We start from the raw sequence: 15115 nt of genomic DNA on the forward strand, positions 1-15115 counted from the left end.
CATATAATAACGCAATAGGAGTAAAATAATAAAACAAGAATTCAAAACAAGTATTAAAAGCCAGGGCGAAGAGGTGAGTTTTTAGCTGTGATTTCAATAGACTGAGCAGATCGGATATGTACTGGGAGGCTGCGACTCTTATAACAAAGACTGAAAGCATTTGTTTAGGCAGAATAACCTGCAGACACTGAGTGAGGCTGCCACTGGACGCGGATTGTCCTCCTTGCTCTAAAGCAGGGGTGTCAAGCTCAATTTCACTGCGGGCCACGTTCATATTATGGTTGCACTAAAAGGGCCGGTAAGATACATATTTAAATATTTAATATATATATAAAATAATGTATTATTTGACATTATTGCCTCTGCATTGGATTATTATCGGAGAGGGTAATAACTTCATAATTAACTACGTCTGAAAGCAGAAGTCTAGGGCAAATAAGTGAAGTCTCTTCAGTGAGAATGTCACAAAATGGTTTAAAAAGAAAAGCCAAATTCTGGAAAAAAAGTCTAAAAAAAAGAAGTTACATTTAAAAAAAGAAAAGCCAAATTCTGAGAAAAAAATCAAATGTGAGATGCATTGTGTATTGTCCATATATGGGCTACGTGCTTCTGCAAAGCGGCATGTAACCGTATAATAAACATATCATATTTTTTGCAAGCTCTTGTGGGGCCACAGAAAATGAAGTCTCGGGCCGGATTTGGCCCCCGGGCCTTGAGTTTGACACCCTTGCTCGACAGCTTTCAGATTGAGCAGTGAAGCTAATTATTACAAAGAGTGAGAGCAAACATCTTCTGGTTGGTGTACATGGTGAACAAAACTGTGTCACGTAAATATGTAGTAACTGAAGAAACACACTCCTCAATGTCAGTTTCGGTGATTTATTGACAAGGATGACGACACCCTAAAACAGAATAATGCAGCAAGATAAGCTGACAAAGTATTACATCCATGCAATTCAATCAACACAAATATATACCACGAAACAGAGTATAGTAGTATAATAGTATAATATATATATAGTATAATATATGGTATAATATAATAGTGGAAACAGTCTTACATGAATGAGTGGACGAACGTCTCAACTCGAGGCGGAGTGCATGAACAATGTTTGAACTAAAATGGCCGCTCGGCACTTCCGGGTCAGAGCACGGCATAACCGGGCAGCGACAGCAGTGACACTGCCCTCTAGTGGCCGGCGATAAACTCTTCATCCCCCCCAGACCGGAAAGCTATGGGCCGGAATAGGTTAACGGTCTACATCCCGTATCCAGCTGCCAGACTCGGGCTCGTAACGTGCAGGCGGCCTCCTCAAGCGGCCCGGCCGAGTCGGCTGGGGCAGCGTCGGCGGCGACTGCGGCACCGGGAGCGGTGCACCCAGGAAGGCACCCGTAGGAACAGCGAGGTCAGAGGACGCCCCATCAGCAGGCGTCGGTGGGGAAGCGCCAATAGCCGAGTCGCGGGGCCCGACAGCCGGCCGCTGAGCAATCCCCTGGGGCGTCGCCCAGCCCGGGTGGATAGGTGGGGGCTGATGACCCAGGGCAGCGGGCGGCGGCGACGGCGCAGCCGACTGCTCGCGGGCGCAGGGTGTGGCCGGCGTGTAGGCACGGAGGAACCGCCGGTTGCGCAGTGTCAGACGTCCCGAACCGTCAACCCTGACCCGATACTGGTCGTGGCCCGGCGACTCCACCACGATCCCCGACCTGTCCCATTTGTGGGGGCTCGGGCCTTGCTGGTTCTGGAGGAATACCCTTTCGCCGAGTGCCAATGGGCGGAGCGGTCTCGAGTGAGTCCCCAGAGACTCTGTGGTACGGGACATACGGGTCCGAAGGGCGTCCTCCTTCGCCGCCCATGCCTCGCGCCATAGCAGGCGGATATGCGGGTTCGAGAACTTCTCGAGGCGGTTCACGAAGGAGAGCGAGCCACGAAGTGGGCGGCCGAAGATGATCTGTGCTGGCGAGAGGTCGCAGTCGGGGTCAGGCGTGTTACGCAACTGCAGCATAGCGCGCAGGAAGCGGTCCTGATCAAGGCTGCCCGACGGGCCGGTGTTGGACATCAAGAGGCGCTTAGCAGTCTTAACCGCAACCTCCGCCCTCCCATTCGACTGCGGAAAGCTAACGGAAGACACACGGTGTTCGACGTGCCATAAGCGGAGGAAGTCCTCGGTGTGGCTCGCCTTGAATTCCGGACCACCGTCGCTCGAGAGCTCCTCCGGTACGCCGAAGGTGGCGAAGAACGACCGGAGGTGTTGGACCAGGCCAGCTGAGCCCGCCAGGGCAGTACCCGCCGTAGAGCTCAGGACCTCTACCCAGCCCGAGAGCCGATCCCCGACAACTAGGTAGTGACGGCCCCCATAGTCGAAGAAGTCAGCAAACACCGCCTCGAATGGCGTGGACGGGGGTGGGGACGGCCGGGGGGGTGTAGCCGCCTGTGACGGAGCATTGCGGTTGCAGTCTGCACACCCGTCCCTGGTGGCCTGAATGTCCCCGGACATCCCGGGCCAGTAAACTATGGCTCGGGCATGCTGCCCCATGGCTGAGGTCCCCTGGTGTCGTCATGAAGAAACACACTCCTCAATGTCAGTTTCGGTGATTTATTGACAAGGATGACGACACCCTAAAACAGAATAATGCAGCAAGATAAGCTGACAAAGTATTACATCCATGCAATTCAATCAACACAAATATATACCACGAAACAGAGTATAGTAGTATAATAGTATAATATATATATAGTATAATATATGGTATAATATAATAGTGGAAACAGTCTTACATGAATGAGTGGACGAACGTCTCAACTCGAGGCGGAGTGCATGAACAATGTTTGAACTAAAATGGCCGCTCGGCACTTCCGGGTCAGAGCACGGCATAACCGGGCAGCGACAGCAGTGACACTGCCCTCTAGTGGCCGGCGATAAACTCTTCAGTAACACAAACTATATATCTTTATAAAGTCTGGATGTTTGTTTCACCTACGCGATGCCATTTACTGCAACTGTTGACTCACACTCTTTATGGAGTGGTGCAGGGATGACGTATTTACCCGGAAGTAAGCTGCTGGTTCCCTCGAAAAAAAAGCAACGGGATTTCTCCATAGGATTTTGGAAAATAGCTTGAAAGGTCTTTAGTTCAGGTTCAACCGGATAATCTCCACATGTCTACCCTACTTTTATAATTTTCTAATCATAAATCTAGTCGCCAGAAGCAACATGCTAACGTTATGCTATAAAGGAACTACAGCAGGGTCGCTGCTTCAACGTCACGCCAACTTAAGATCCATATTCAAAACTACAGATTCTAAATGTTACAAGTTGAAGCGTTTGTTTTAACAGTTTGCAGGAGGCAGGTACTTGCTTTCAAGCCGAACAGGGCAAACAAACTTAGAGGAGTGTTTAGGTGTTCGGCGTAATGACGTACAGCGGCCTCAACAACTTCTGTAGCCCTATTCAGCTCCTTGGTAACAACCATCGCTTCTCAGACACTTAAACTCTTCAAAAATCACCAGTGGGGTCACTGCTGAGGTGTTTAATGTCGTAGAACAAAACGTGATCAGTCTCTTAAATGTGTCTCAACCACAGACCTTATTTCCAGATATTTTCCAACATCCTATGGAGAAATCCCATTGACTCGGGGACGAGGGAACCTGTAGTGGCTCACTTCAGGGTTTTAGGACTCGTCACTGCACCGCTCTATAACCACCACTTGTTCTGAGTGTCTAATAATGATGCGGGTGGATTTATAGGAGGAGGAGTCAGGGAAATGCCATGTGTATTTCATAAACACGCTAAAAAGTGCCTTGTGTATTGATATCAAGACACGAGTAGAACCAGGCTGAACTGAGAACCTGAGCTGTGACACGTCAAAATGGTCTAAAAGATAGTAATTCCAAAAATCAGGAAGCATTAAACTGCATTTCTTACCAAGAGGTATCATCCAATACAAATGTACTTATCAAGTGACCATATGACCACAACTCACTCAATGATCAGACGCTAGAATCCCCCCAACAAGCTCTGTTTATATTTCTTGATATCCAAGCCCAGTGCGCAGTGAATGAAATGTATTTCCACTGCTTGTTTCTGTGATCTAATCTTTCCTGTAACTTATCAAAGCTCCTGACCTTAACCAGTACTTTGTCAATCAAAGCTTCCCCCTCAGGTAGGCTCTCATTTATCCACCTGTCAAACGTATGCCACTGATGCATTTTCTTATGGCCTCACTCTTGATAAAGTTGTCCTATTGAGACAAATATCGTATCAAACCACAGCTCATTCAGCGACGAGCTAAAACTGTTTCTCTTTGAAATGAAACTATTGTTTACTCCACTGTGGCTCCTGTCTGCCTGGAGATTTGATCAAACCTTTGAGAGGCAGCGGCACGCTATCATCCTCCAACAAAACAGAAAACGCACCTACTTCTTTCTCTCAGGAGGTCAAGCTGAAGATTGTTTTGTACTGCAAAGTATTTAATTAAACTGAAGGTTTGTTTGGGAAGTAAGGGGAAGCTTTGACAACAAAGCAGACATACAAATCTACTTTAACTAGCATTTAAAAATGAGTATGATATGTCCTCTTTAAGGAACAGGTTGTCTTCCTCTAACAAAATAGAAAAAGCTCCATTCTACTTTCCTCAGTAAAGCTGAAGATGTTAATATGATTTTTGCAACAATGAAATCCACAAATCAAAGGGCGGCATTGCTTTGTACCTCATTACGAAGTATTTTACTAAACTGATCAAAGCCGACAGAAAAACCTACATTAACTAGCATTTCACTTTTTCTTAAAATCTCTCACCCGTCTGATTTGAACATCAAACAGCCAGCTGGTTTCTCAGTGTGTGGTGTCTCTGCAGGCCACCGATGTGTGTGATGCTCATGACGAGTGTGTGTGTGTGTGTGTGTGTGTGTGTGTGTGTGTGTGTGTGTGTGTGTGTGTGTGTGTGTGTGTGTGTGTGTGTGTGTGTGTGTGTGTGTGTGTGTGTGTGTGTGTGTGTGTGCGATCCTGTGTTTCTCGCTGACTGGCTGCAGTGCTGTGTTTGCTCTCAGTAGGTTTCATTATCAGATTCCCCTGCAGACTCTCTCTGCACGTCTTCCCTTCCCTCTCTCCTCTTTCTTTTTTAACCAACAAATACAAAGCGCTCTTCTCCCACAGAACCCCCCCCCCCCCCCCCCCTTATACACAGACATGGGTGTGTGCATCTGAGCTAACAGAGATGTTTTATTCAGGTTTCCATGGCCAGCTGCAAGAGATGCATGAAAAATGGGTAGTGTGTGTATTGAATGGTATTTCATGTAATGTGCACCTCTCATTTATTCTGAAATATTTTTTACATAAGTCTTGTGGGCAAAAATGTAAGACACAATGTTCCTGAATAAGATCATAATAGATAATATGCAAGGCACAGTTCTTCCATAGAGTCTATTACTATATGTGTCAACCTTCAGAGTGCACGAATGCATTTGCACGGCTACTTACAGTTTTTCTCAATCGCTAAACCCACTTTTTAGAATCTAAATTCATTTCTTCAAAACAAGAACATAGCCATCTAAACAGAAACACACTTGCCATAACTCTGAATATCTTTTGCAAAATGCACTTACATGACCAAAACTGAAAATACTGGTCACAAAAAAGAATAAGTCGATCGAAACAGAACAAATTGTCCTCTAATGAGACAAATGTGTTTTCATAACTGAAACTCCGGTCACCATAACAACACATTATACCATAACAATATACATTTCTTGCAAAGTGCTCTAAGGCACTCAAAACTAAAAATACCCCTTCCAAAACCAGATACCTTCTCCAAAAACAAACATTTGTCAGCTCATTAGAAGACTATTTGAACAGTCATTACTAAGTGGCACACTAAATACTGACTACAATCATCAATACACAAACCTCAAGCTATCGATATTGGAAACTGAACGGAAAACTGACAAGTTGGGAGAAACAAACTTACATATAGGAAAAACAGTATGTTACTGTAACTATGTCATTGTTTTTATGTCTCATTTTCAGAAGAGCACCGTAACAGAAACAAAAGATGAATAGCAATACACTGGAAAAAAAATAACATGGGTAAATGATGTAAATCAGCAGTAAAGCAGAGAATGAGATCTATATAGCTTTACTGATCTGCTCTTTGCCGTCTGTCTGGCCACATAGCCTCATCTACGTCACAGCGTATGTCTTCCCTTGCAAGGCAGCGTGGGAAATATCTCCTTGTGTGTCGACACCACCCTTGACAAACATCTTACTGAAGTGAGGGAGGTCTTTTATAGGATTCTCACTAATTACAATTACTATAGGAAATTCATTGATATCAGCTGTGAGCAATTCATTTACATGGAAGTGAAGTACTCAATTCACCCCAATACAAAAAAAAACATTTCTCAATGTGCAAAAAGGAAAAGACCACAATTACTGACTGTAAAAATGTTGTATCAGCTATAGCTAATCCTCCCCATATGAACATCTCAAAGAGCTATGCAAGTCATATCAACACTATTATAGCTTTACCGGCACCATTTAAAAAAATATTTTACGTAAGTACAGTCATGCAAATTCTATCTTGTAAATGTTTTCAATGTAACATCATTACTGTAAGGTATACAGTACATTCCATGGAGTTACCTTTTTCAATGGGGTGATTGACTGATAACAAGTGTTCATATTTTGCACATCAAGTGTCAATTAGTGTAGCTATGGTCTAAGTTTATGAGGAAGTGTTATCCACTGTGAGAAGATTATTTGTTGTTTTGTAGACATGAGTTACACAAAAGATTTTTGATCTTTGTGTAGAGAATTGTAACTTCAGTTCGAGAATTGTGTGATCTGTTTTGCAAAACACTGCTTAGCATCTGCATTTTGTGTGATATCAATGATAAATGGTATACTGTTGTAGAGAAATGGTTTTCTGTTTCGATGGCTGTGCTGTTGGTTTGATGAAAGGAATTTTGATTCTAAATAGTGGGTTTAGCGATTGAGAAAAACTGTAACACAGGAAAAAGTTCAAGTTTCAATTGTTACCACTCAAGTTTGTTGTAGAGTAATAGAGTAGACTAGAGTACGGGGCACTTGCTGATTAAGATACGTGCAATTCAAAGCAAGAATCCATATGTAAGGCATCAAACACTCAACTCCTGCAGGCCGTAAAGGTTTGTAGTTCGCCTAATATTAAGAAAACCTTCAATTCACACCATGACTCCAGGATGCAGAAGTTGTTAATTCACATTGCTTACGATAGATTGCAAAGATTTCATGGCAAGTAAAGCTTGCACAATCCATCTTCTGCTGATTCGAGCTGTCACAATATAAAGTATATGGCTTTTTTCTGTTCTGCTGGAAGCATTTACAACCACATGTTAGTGAAAGCAACTGGTTCTATTGAACATGCAAATAATAAGTGCATTTATGTCCGTTTGGTTTGAAAATGTTCAATAAATGTTTTTTCCTCTATAAAAACTTCTCATTATTACATAAATTCAAGCTAACCACAGCCACTGTTCTCCGTTTGTGTAGAAACTACTTGATTTAAACAGCCAGTTAGATTTCAGATAGGGCCCTAACCCTTTTAAATGAATTCCCACAACACAAAGCCTGTTTGAGTTTTTACCGCAAATGTGGTTGCCAGTGGAAATTCATTCGTACCCATCTGGTTTATTTCATTCTGATTTCCTGCCATTTTATTTCATAGAACACATCCTGATTATCATGACCTCGATGGGTTCACTTAAGTGTTCTCATATCTATTCTAAGTTCTCGTTATTTACCTCAGAATCAGTGCAATCTGCCCCCTACTTATTTCTCTTTCACTCTCCTGTATGCTTTTGTCAGGCTGTCTCACTCATGTATTCCCATTCACAGCTAAGAAAGCCCTGGGTTAATGTAGGCATGCCTCCCTGCTATCTGACCTGAAACATAACTAGGACAACTTCAAAATGATGTTGTTTTTATCACTCTTTAATTATTCACCTCCTATCTTTCTTGTTCTAAAGAAAGTCTCTGCTGGATGTGATTCTTATACCTTTGCCCTTCAAAATGGCTGCATGACTCTCCACTAAAAAGATTACATGTAACTTTTAGACACTTTTATCCAAAGCAACTCACACATATTAAAGGTCTCCTATTATACTGTTTTTCATCAATATATTATAGGTCTCAGATATGTACAAACATGTCTCTGAAGTGTTTGGCTCCAAACACCAAACAGATCCTTGCAGCACTATGCACTGCATAGGTGACCTTTAAGTTTTTGTGGGCAGTCCCCAAAGGAGCAATTTTAAGTGTCTCACGAAAGGACACAACAACTGATGGCCAGTCCCGATGGTTGAAGATGTGTAACATTTTAAAGTTGGAATGAGGTTTCTGAGGGAAAGTATAAGAATTTTCAAGTCTGAAGAGTTTCTCCATTGGCTTCCAGTTAAAAATGTGATGAATTATGGGATGTGTCTCTGGAATTATGAATGTCGATTCCCGACCGAGCTGAACGTTTTGATGTTTGAACAGAGTTTCTGCGATGTTTAATGTGGGAGAAGAAGCAGCGCAAAATAACCCGGCGGAATAATAATGAATTTCGTGCAAAATAAAATAAATAAATAAATAAAATAAAAAAATAAAGTAATTAAATAAAATAAAATAAAAAAATAGTGCAGTGCCTTTAATGTTTTTCTCTGAAACGTTGACTAACAAGTCCAAAGTGCACAGATTGACACTAAACCAGTGTTCTTCTTTATTACATTTCTCTGTGCACGCTATTTTTCAGAACATGTACAAGTTATACTTTTAAAAAGTGGTGGAGACACATGTCCCCAGCGCAAAAGAGGCCTATTCTATGATTATGTCACCATCTGTCATGCAGCTGTTTGTTGGTGTTTCATTTTAACTGGTGAAAGACCATTTGCACCTGAGCGCACATTTCAGTTTGGCTCCAGCCAACCACAGAGCTGCAAAAGCTGAGAAAACAGACTACACTGACCCCCCCCCCCCCCCCCCCCCCCCCTCTCTCTGGTCCTTCAGTCTGGTTTTGGGGAGATCTCTCTTGGAGCTGTAGAGGAGAGGTCGACCGTCTCTCTCCTCCAGCAGTTTTTCTGCAGCCTCCAGTCGCCTCATCATGGATTTTGGGACTAAAAGAGTCGCTGGGATTATCGCTCAGGTCGCCCTGCTCCTCTGCAGCTCGTCCGGGACACACGGAGCAGGTGAGCAGGCTGCGCGCTTTCTACTTTCCCCGGGGGAGAGGGAGCGAGTCCGGGCAGCGCGGACCCGGTGGAGAGGCTCTCAACTGGGGCTTCATGTCTCTGTCATACCGCCTGGAGTAGTAAAAGACTCATTGATATTTCGGCTGATTGTCTCGTAATGTTAATTTGGGTGAAGTGGATTTGATTCTCTAGGTTTTGAGATGGTGTGAGTCGCGGTTACGCGTCAGTAGGCTACTTGGTTAAAAGAAGAAGGAGAAATAAGGACATTTGAATAATGACTGCTTGATTGTCAGTCATTTACGAGAAAGTAGTGAGTTTTATCAGTGGACTGGACTTGCTTTGTGATTTAGGATTTTGGTTTCCCGCCTTACTTTTGCCGCATTTTAATGAGCATGTTCATTTACTCCCATGGTTACAATGATCATAAGCAATTCGCCATTTGTCACCCAAATGTGTCAGAAGCCAGTTCCTCCAGCGTGTGCGTAAAACATCAGTGTCGCTTTGTTTTCTGGTTCATTTGGTGCTCAGAGCAGCATGGTGGGGATCCTGGGACTGAACCACGGCTGTGCTCACACACTCCAGAGAGCTGCCACATTATGAGGATGTGTGTAAGTGTGAGAGTAGTAGCCTTTGCAGGTGGTTGGAGGGCAGAATAAGATTTAGCGGTCTGCTGTTTGAGTATCTGTGAAGGAAAACATTAATGAGAAAGGTCTTGTTTGTCCTGCCTGCGTTAATTCAATTAGTAAAAAGGAAGTTTATTCTGCTGAGAAACACAAATAATTCCAAACACAGAGATGGAGAGAAACCCGAAAGGAAGATATGATGGAGATGAATCTCAGGATGAGACCTGATACCTGAATGAGATGAAAGCAGGTGGCTGTGAGACCCTTTTGTTCTCCTCTTTTACAACATATTGCCACCTGATCCTCTCTTTGATTCATCTGTTCTGTATTTGACTAAATATGTTTTGTGTTTTGTTTTAGCTTTTCTGCCTTTTCTTAGCAATAAAGCAATGTAATAAGCCCTTTCTGCCTCTCTATGACACTCTGTTTCCTACACATCATTATGAAAAGTCCTAAACTCAGTAGCGATGGTTATGGTGAGCTGGAAAGGCAGTCGGCTGTAAGACAGGAGAGGAGGAGAATGAATTTAAAACAGATTCATATCCTTTGTCCCTGAAAGAAACATCGACAGCTTCACCAAAGTATCCACATCTCTTCATCTCTTCTCCTCCTGCTGCTTCTCTTTTTGTGTCTGTTTCTGATCTCCTGCTGCCCTCTCCTTCCTGACGCATCTTTCTGCTGGTTCCTGTGCTCTTTTCGTGCCCTTTTGTCTTGCCAACAATTCCTCTCTTTCTCATTCTGTTTCCATGCCTGCTTCCTCTTCCCCTCTCACCTCCACCTGGATCTCTGCCCTCCCGCTGAATCAGAGAGCTGCTGCTGTGTCGCTGGCTCTTTCCTCCCTCAGTTTTCCTCTCCCCCCCCTCCTGTATGTTTTCCTGTTTCTTGGCTTCGTCTCCTCCTTTATCTCTCCTCCTGCTCTTTTCCTTTCTATCTTGTGATTTCTGTCATCACCTCCTTCTGTGTAGGTGTCAGAGTTTGTGTTCACACTTAAGTGGATTTCAAGACCCAAAGCAATGCCAACACTTCCCTTTCCCCTCTTCCTTTATTCCTGTCTCGATGAAACAGTATTTAAACCACAATGGGGCACTAAAACGCTCCACTATGAGTCGGACTGACATTGACATTGTTTGCAGCTTTTCAAAGCAGGTGTTACCACACATATCCAGTGATTTGTGTGCATGTCTTTTCCTGCAGTTTTGGTAATAAAGAAACAACCATTATATTAGAGGTGGGCAAGGGTGTAACTTTGGTTTGAGAAGTGGGGGGGACACAAAACCGGGGGTCCTCCGCAATGAAGCATTGTTCTCGATTTAATTCCATGTCCTGCCTTTCTACAAATATATTAGAGACTATGGTGTTAACTAATCCAAGAAAAATGTGTAGTGTATATAATGAGTGCAGAAACTTATCTAGTATCCTTTCCATGTGAACCTGTTTTATTTGTGATGACCTCACATCCTCTGGGGGGTCCGGGGGCATGCACCCCGGGAAGATTTGTTTCTTTAAATTGAAGTTAAAGGCATCAATCGGGTGCACAAATTAAGAGATGTATGGATACAGCTCTCAACACTCATATGAAACAGAACTGTATATATTTCAATACTCCAAAACCAATTAGAATATTTGATAAACTCCTCTCTCCTATCTTTATCTTACCTAGTCTGCATTCTTTCTTTTTATTTCTGCATATTTGACTAATCACTCCCCTTTTAAACTGTGTTTTTAATTTTTTAACTGGACATTGGAATGATTTCTTAACTTTTTTTGAGCAACTATATTAAATAGATGGAAATATTTGTTTACATAGATGACCAAATCGTTTGAGACCTTCTGAGACAACTTGGACTAAAGTTTACAATCTAAGCGCTCGTGCCACACAGACGCTCCTCCGTGACGATGAGCGCTTGAGTAAAAAAATAACAATACACACATTTGAAAAGTGGGGGGGACACAAACGGGATTTTGAAAAATGGGGGGGAAATGTCCCCCCTGTCCTCAGTGGAAATTGCGCCCATGGAGGTGGGTAACACTGACTTGAATATTTAATTTAACATTAGCTTTGTTTTCTATTGTTTCTGCATTAGTTGCATACTTTTTCTATAATTTTTCTCTTTCTCCGCCATGTCCATTTGTCTTCCCTTTCTCTCTCTGCTCTGTCTATCTCTCTGTTAATCTCAGCCTGACCCAGCAGCGCACCCATCATGCACGGACCATAAACCACATCAGTGTAATAAGTTAAGAGACTGCAGATGTGGAGACATCCCAGCCGCAGGTTTTCAGACTGAGCTTCACATCTCGCTCCCCCCCTGCAGACAGCTCACTGTTCGTTATGGAGGTGGTGGTAAATGACAACAAAGTACAAATACATATTTTAAATGCCACAGATGGCGCTCCCATCACTTGTTAGCCGGAGGAGGGAATGCTGGGGTTTATGTGATGAGATTCAAGGAAGTCAGTGCGTGAAACAGATACCCACAGGACAGTAAAGTCACTGTGCGTTTAATCGCCTTCTGATATTAACAGCAGGATACTGTCACTGTCGGTTTTGAAATGGCTTCTTGCATAAAGATAGTGAAATTAAAGCAGAATGGTGCTCAGAGACCATTATGTAACTGAACGGTGCGATCGGTATAAACAGAAAGGAGGTGTTGCCTCTGAAGAGAAATTAAGGTTAGTTCAAGTGATTTTTCGGGCAACCTGGGGGCAGCAGAACATAGGGCTGCTCGATTATGGCAAAAATCATAATCTCAATTATTTGGGTCAATAATTGATATCACGATCATTAAAAACGATTATCCATTTACTTTGAAAACATCCATTTATTGAAAAAGGAAATTTGAACAGTAGGTTTTGAACAGTTGATTACCCTGAACTTTAAGTATAATTCAACTGAAAAACCCAAAAATAATAATAATAATAATAATAATAATCGTTGTATTTAGATTACGTTGTTTTCGTAATCGTTGCAAGCCAAAATCGTAATTGCGATTAAAATACGATTAATTGAGCTGCCCTAGCAGAACAAGCTGTAAGCATCAAACCCAAAATATGATTTGATTCGATTTGGAGTCATGTTTTTTGAAAGTAGTGACACTGATCCAAAACAGACTGGACCCAACAACCAAAACACTAAGGGTGCTTTCACACTTTAAGTTAATTAGGTCCGGACCTAATTAACTAAATTATATTTAGGGAATTATATTATGCATTGTTGCATTTTAGTTCTGGTCTGTTCCTGGTCACACTTACTATAGTTTTCCACAAACAAACTAAGAGCAGTATAGATGAAGTTAAGCAGACTGACAGGTCAGTCATTGATTGGACAGTTTTGTCGATGCAGCGATTTTGTTTTGCTTGTGATGTGTTTGTTTGGGGTCTCGCAAAGCTCATGAAAAATATATTCTTTATTAAGCATTATTCGTAGGATTAGACTGAATCAAGCACATGTTATGCAGAATGACTGGTATCGGTACACAAGCCTTTTTTTGCTGAAGGGAGACAGGAGCTGGATTTGAGGCTTTCTGTGGGATTGTTTTTATACACTTTTTAATGGACTTAATGAACTGAAAAAGTACATTGAGTCAGAAAATAATAATACCCCCATGGCAGTGTGCCGCAAGGAAGCAGCTCAAGGTCGCTTGGAAAGGCCCAGTGTGGAAGTGGACCCCAGAGGATGTGCTATGTGTCTCCTTTCCTAAAGGCCCGGACACACCAAGCTGACACCAAAGAACTGACACAGACGGACCCGACGTCTTGGCCATGTGTCGCACTGGAACACACCGCAAAGACTGGCATGACGGCCAAGTAGCACCTATGAACTGTGCATGCGTGAGTGGCAATAACTCTCCTTACCAGCAGGCGGCGGTAGTGTGTATTCGTCATTCAAAAGAGGCAACAACCGGAAGACAGACTGCGTGATACACCGAGAGACGAAGAACAGACTGCACAGTGTTTCCCCTAGGTGTACTGCCTTGGCAGGGTGCTGCTCGGTTATCCCGAAAAAAAATCAGGGCACCCGAATTTTTTTTATCCTCTGGAGCAGAGAGAGGAGCTGCGGATTATTGTTATTGATATCGTACAGTAACAAAGTATTTGTACATTAAAAAGTAATAAAGTACAGTGTTACACTATACTTTATTACTTTAATTCAAACTGTATTCCCTTCTTATCATGTAGCCTACACTTCTTCCTTTCATTGATACATTTAAATCACCTGTCTACAGCATATAACATACCTGCTGCAAATTTGTGCTGCTGCTGCTTCTCTCTACCTCATCCTCTATTGCTGGAGGCAGCTCCACCTCATCAGATCTCTGATATGAAAGCAATCGTGTTATGATCATATTGAGCTATTGGTGTGAGTCTAACATTAAACAAGCAGTCTGCTTGTCATACATTGCTGACGATACATTTTAAGTGGCAATTTGTTGAGTCACTGCCGCTAAATGCCGGTAGCATCAAGCTAGCAAATCCTGCATTAGCCTCACATCAACAGGTGTAGACAGAACATCCAATTATCCTGAGCTAATTTACTGAATAAACCAACTCACATCTCCTGTCTTTTTTTTCACCCAACTCATTAGACTATTCTTCTGCTGGCGTTTCATTTTCTGTCAAATTCAATACTATAGTTCAAAACCGCGGTACCTGCTCACCATCTGTGAGCTATTTTTAGAATGCGCACGCTACGTTCGTTGTCGCGTTCGCACGCGTCCACCTGGGCAGGCTGTGTGTGTCCTTCTCTCGTGACGATAACGGCTTGCAGTTAAAAAATAATAATAAACTAATTTGAAACTGGGGGGGGACACAAACGGGCAGACAGCAGAGCTGTTGTTCTCCTCCTTTCCTCCGCTCTTGTCTCTGATTGTGAGTGTGTGCATTCGCGTGTGTGTGTGTGTGTGGGGTGGGGGGGGGGGAGCGGATCCCGGCCCTTCAGAAACAGAGCGGAGGGAGAATGTGAATACGCAAGGCAGTGGACACTGAAACATGCACATTGGATAAATAACATAGGCGTTTAGTTTATTTAATAAAAGAGCACATGTTCAATGTGAAACGTGACCGTAGATAGATTACTTCAGTTGCAATTTGGTGCTATATATATATATATATATCTTTAAATAATCAAAACAAAAAAACACCTTGAATTTTAGGCAGGGCGCGAGGTTCCGTTGGCAGGGCGCAGCGCCCCGCCAAGACAATGGTAGGGGAAACACTGCTGCATGATATAAACAAACAACAAATAGCGTGTTCCATTTTCACTCTACAGCGAGAAGCTCACGGGGCTTTCCCG

General features: G+C 42.9%; 2 protein-coding genes across 3 annotated transcripts in view; one reads left to right on the plus strand and one right to left on the minus strand.

The window, feature by feature from the left end:
• Positions 1-838: 838 nt before the first annotated feature.
• On the minus strand, positions 839-2238 carry LOC307020578 (uncharacterized protein). Its single transcript, XM_079652030.1, has 2 exons — positions 1062-2238; positions 839-902 (listed from the first exon to the last, which is right to left on the minus strand). Exon 1 carries the CDS (start codon positions 2055-2057, stop codon positions 1251-1253), a length of 807 nt encoding a protein of 268 aa, XP_079508156.1. The 5' UTR covers positions 2058-2238; the 3' UTR covers positions 839-902; positions 1062-1250.
• A 6805-nt stretch (positions 2239-9043) lies between these two features.
• LOC307018617 (contactin-associated protein-like 4) overlaps positions 9044-15115 on the plus strand; it is a 97169-nt gene continuing 91097 nt past the window's right edge. For both annotated transcript variants that reach the window (XM_079648946.1, XM_079648947.1), the window contains exon 1: positions 9044-9202. In XM_079648946.1, the coding sequence (XP_079505072.1) occupies positions 9118-9202 (85 nt within the window). In that variant the 5' untranslated portion in view covers positions 9044-9117. The remainder of the gene's footprint in view (positions 9203-15115) is intronic.

This window comes from Notothenia rossii, assembly GCF_949606895.1.
Source record: "Notothenia rossii genome assembly, chromosome: 9".
NCBI lineage: Eukaryota > Metazoa > Chordata > Actinopteri > Perciformes > Nototheniidae > Notothenia > Notothenia rossii.

Coding starts and splice junctions, on each gene's coding strand:
- LOC307020578 (XM_079652030.1), bottom strand. CDS start 2,057: ATGTCCAACACCGGCCCGTCGGGCAGCCTTGATCAGGACCGCTTCCTG.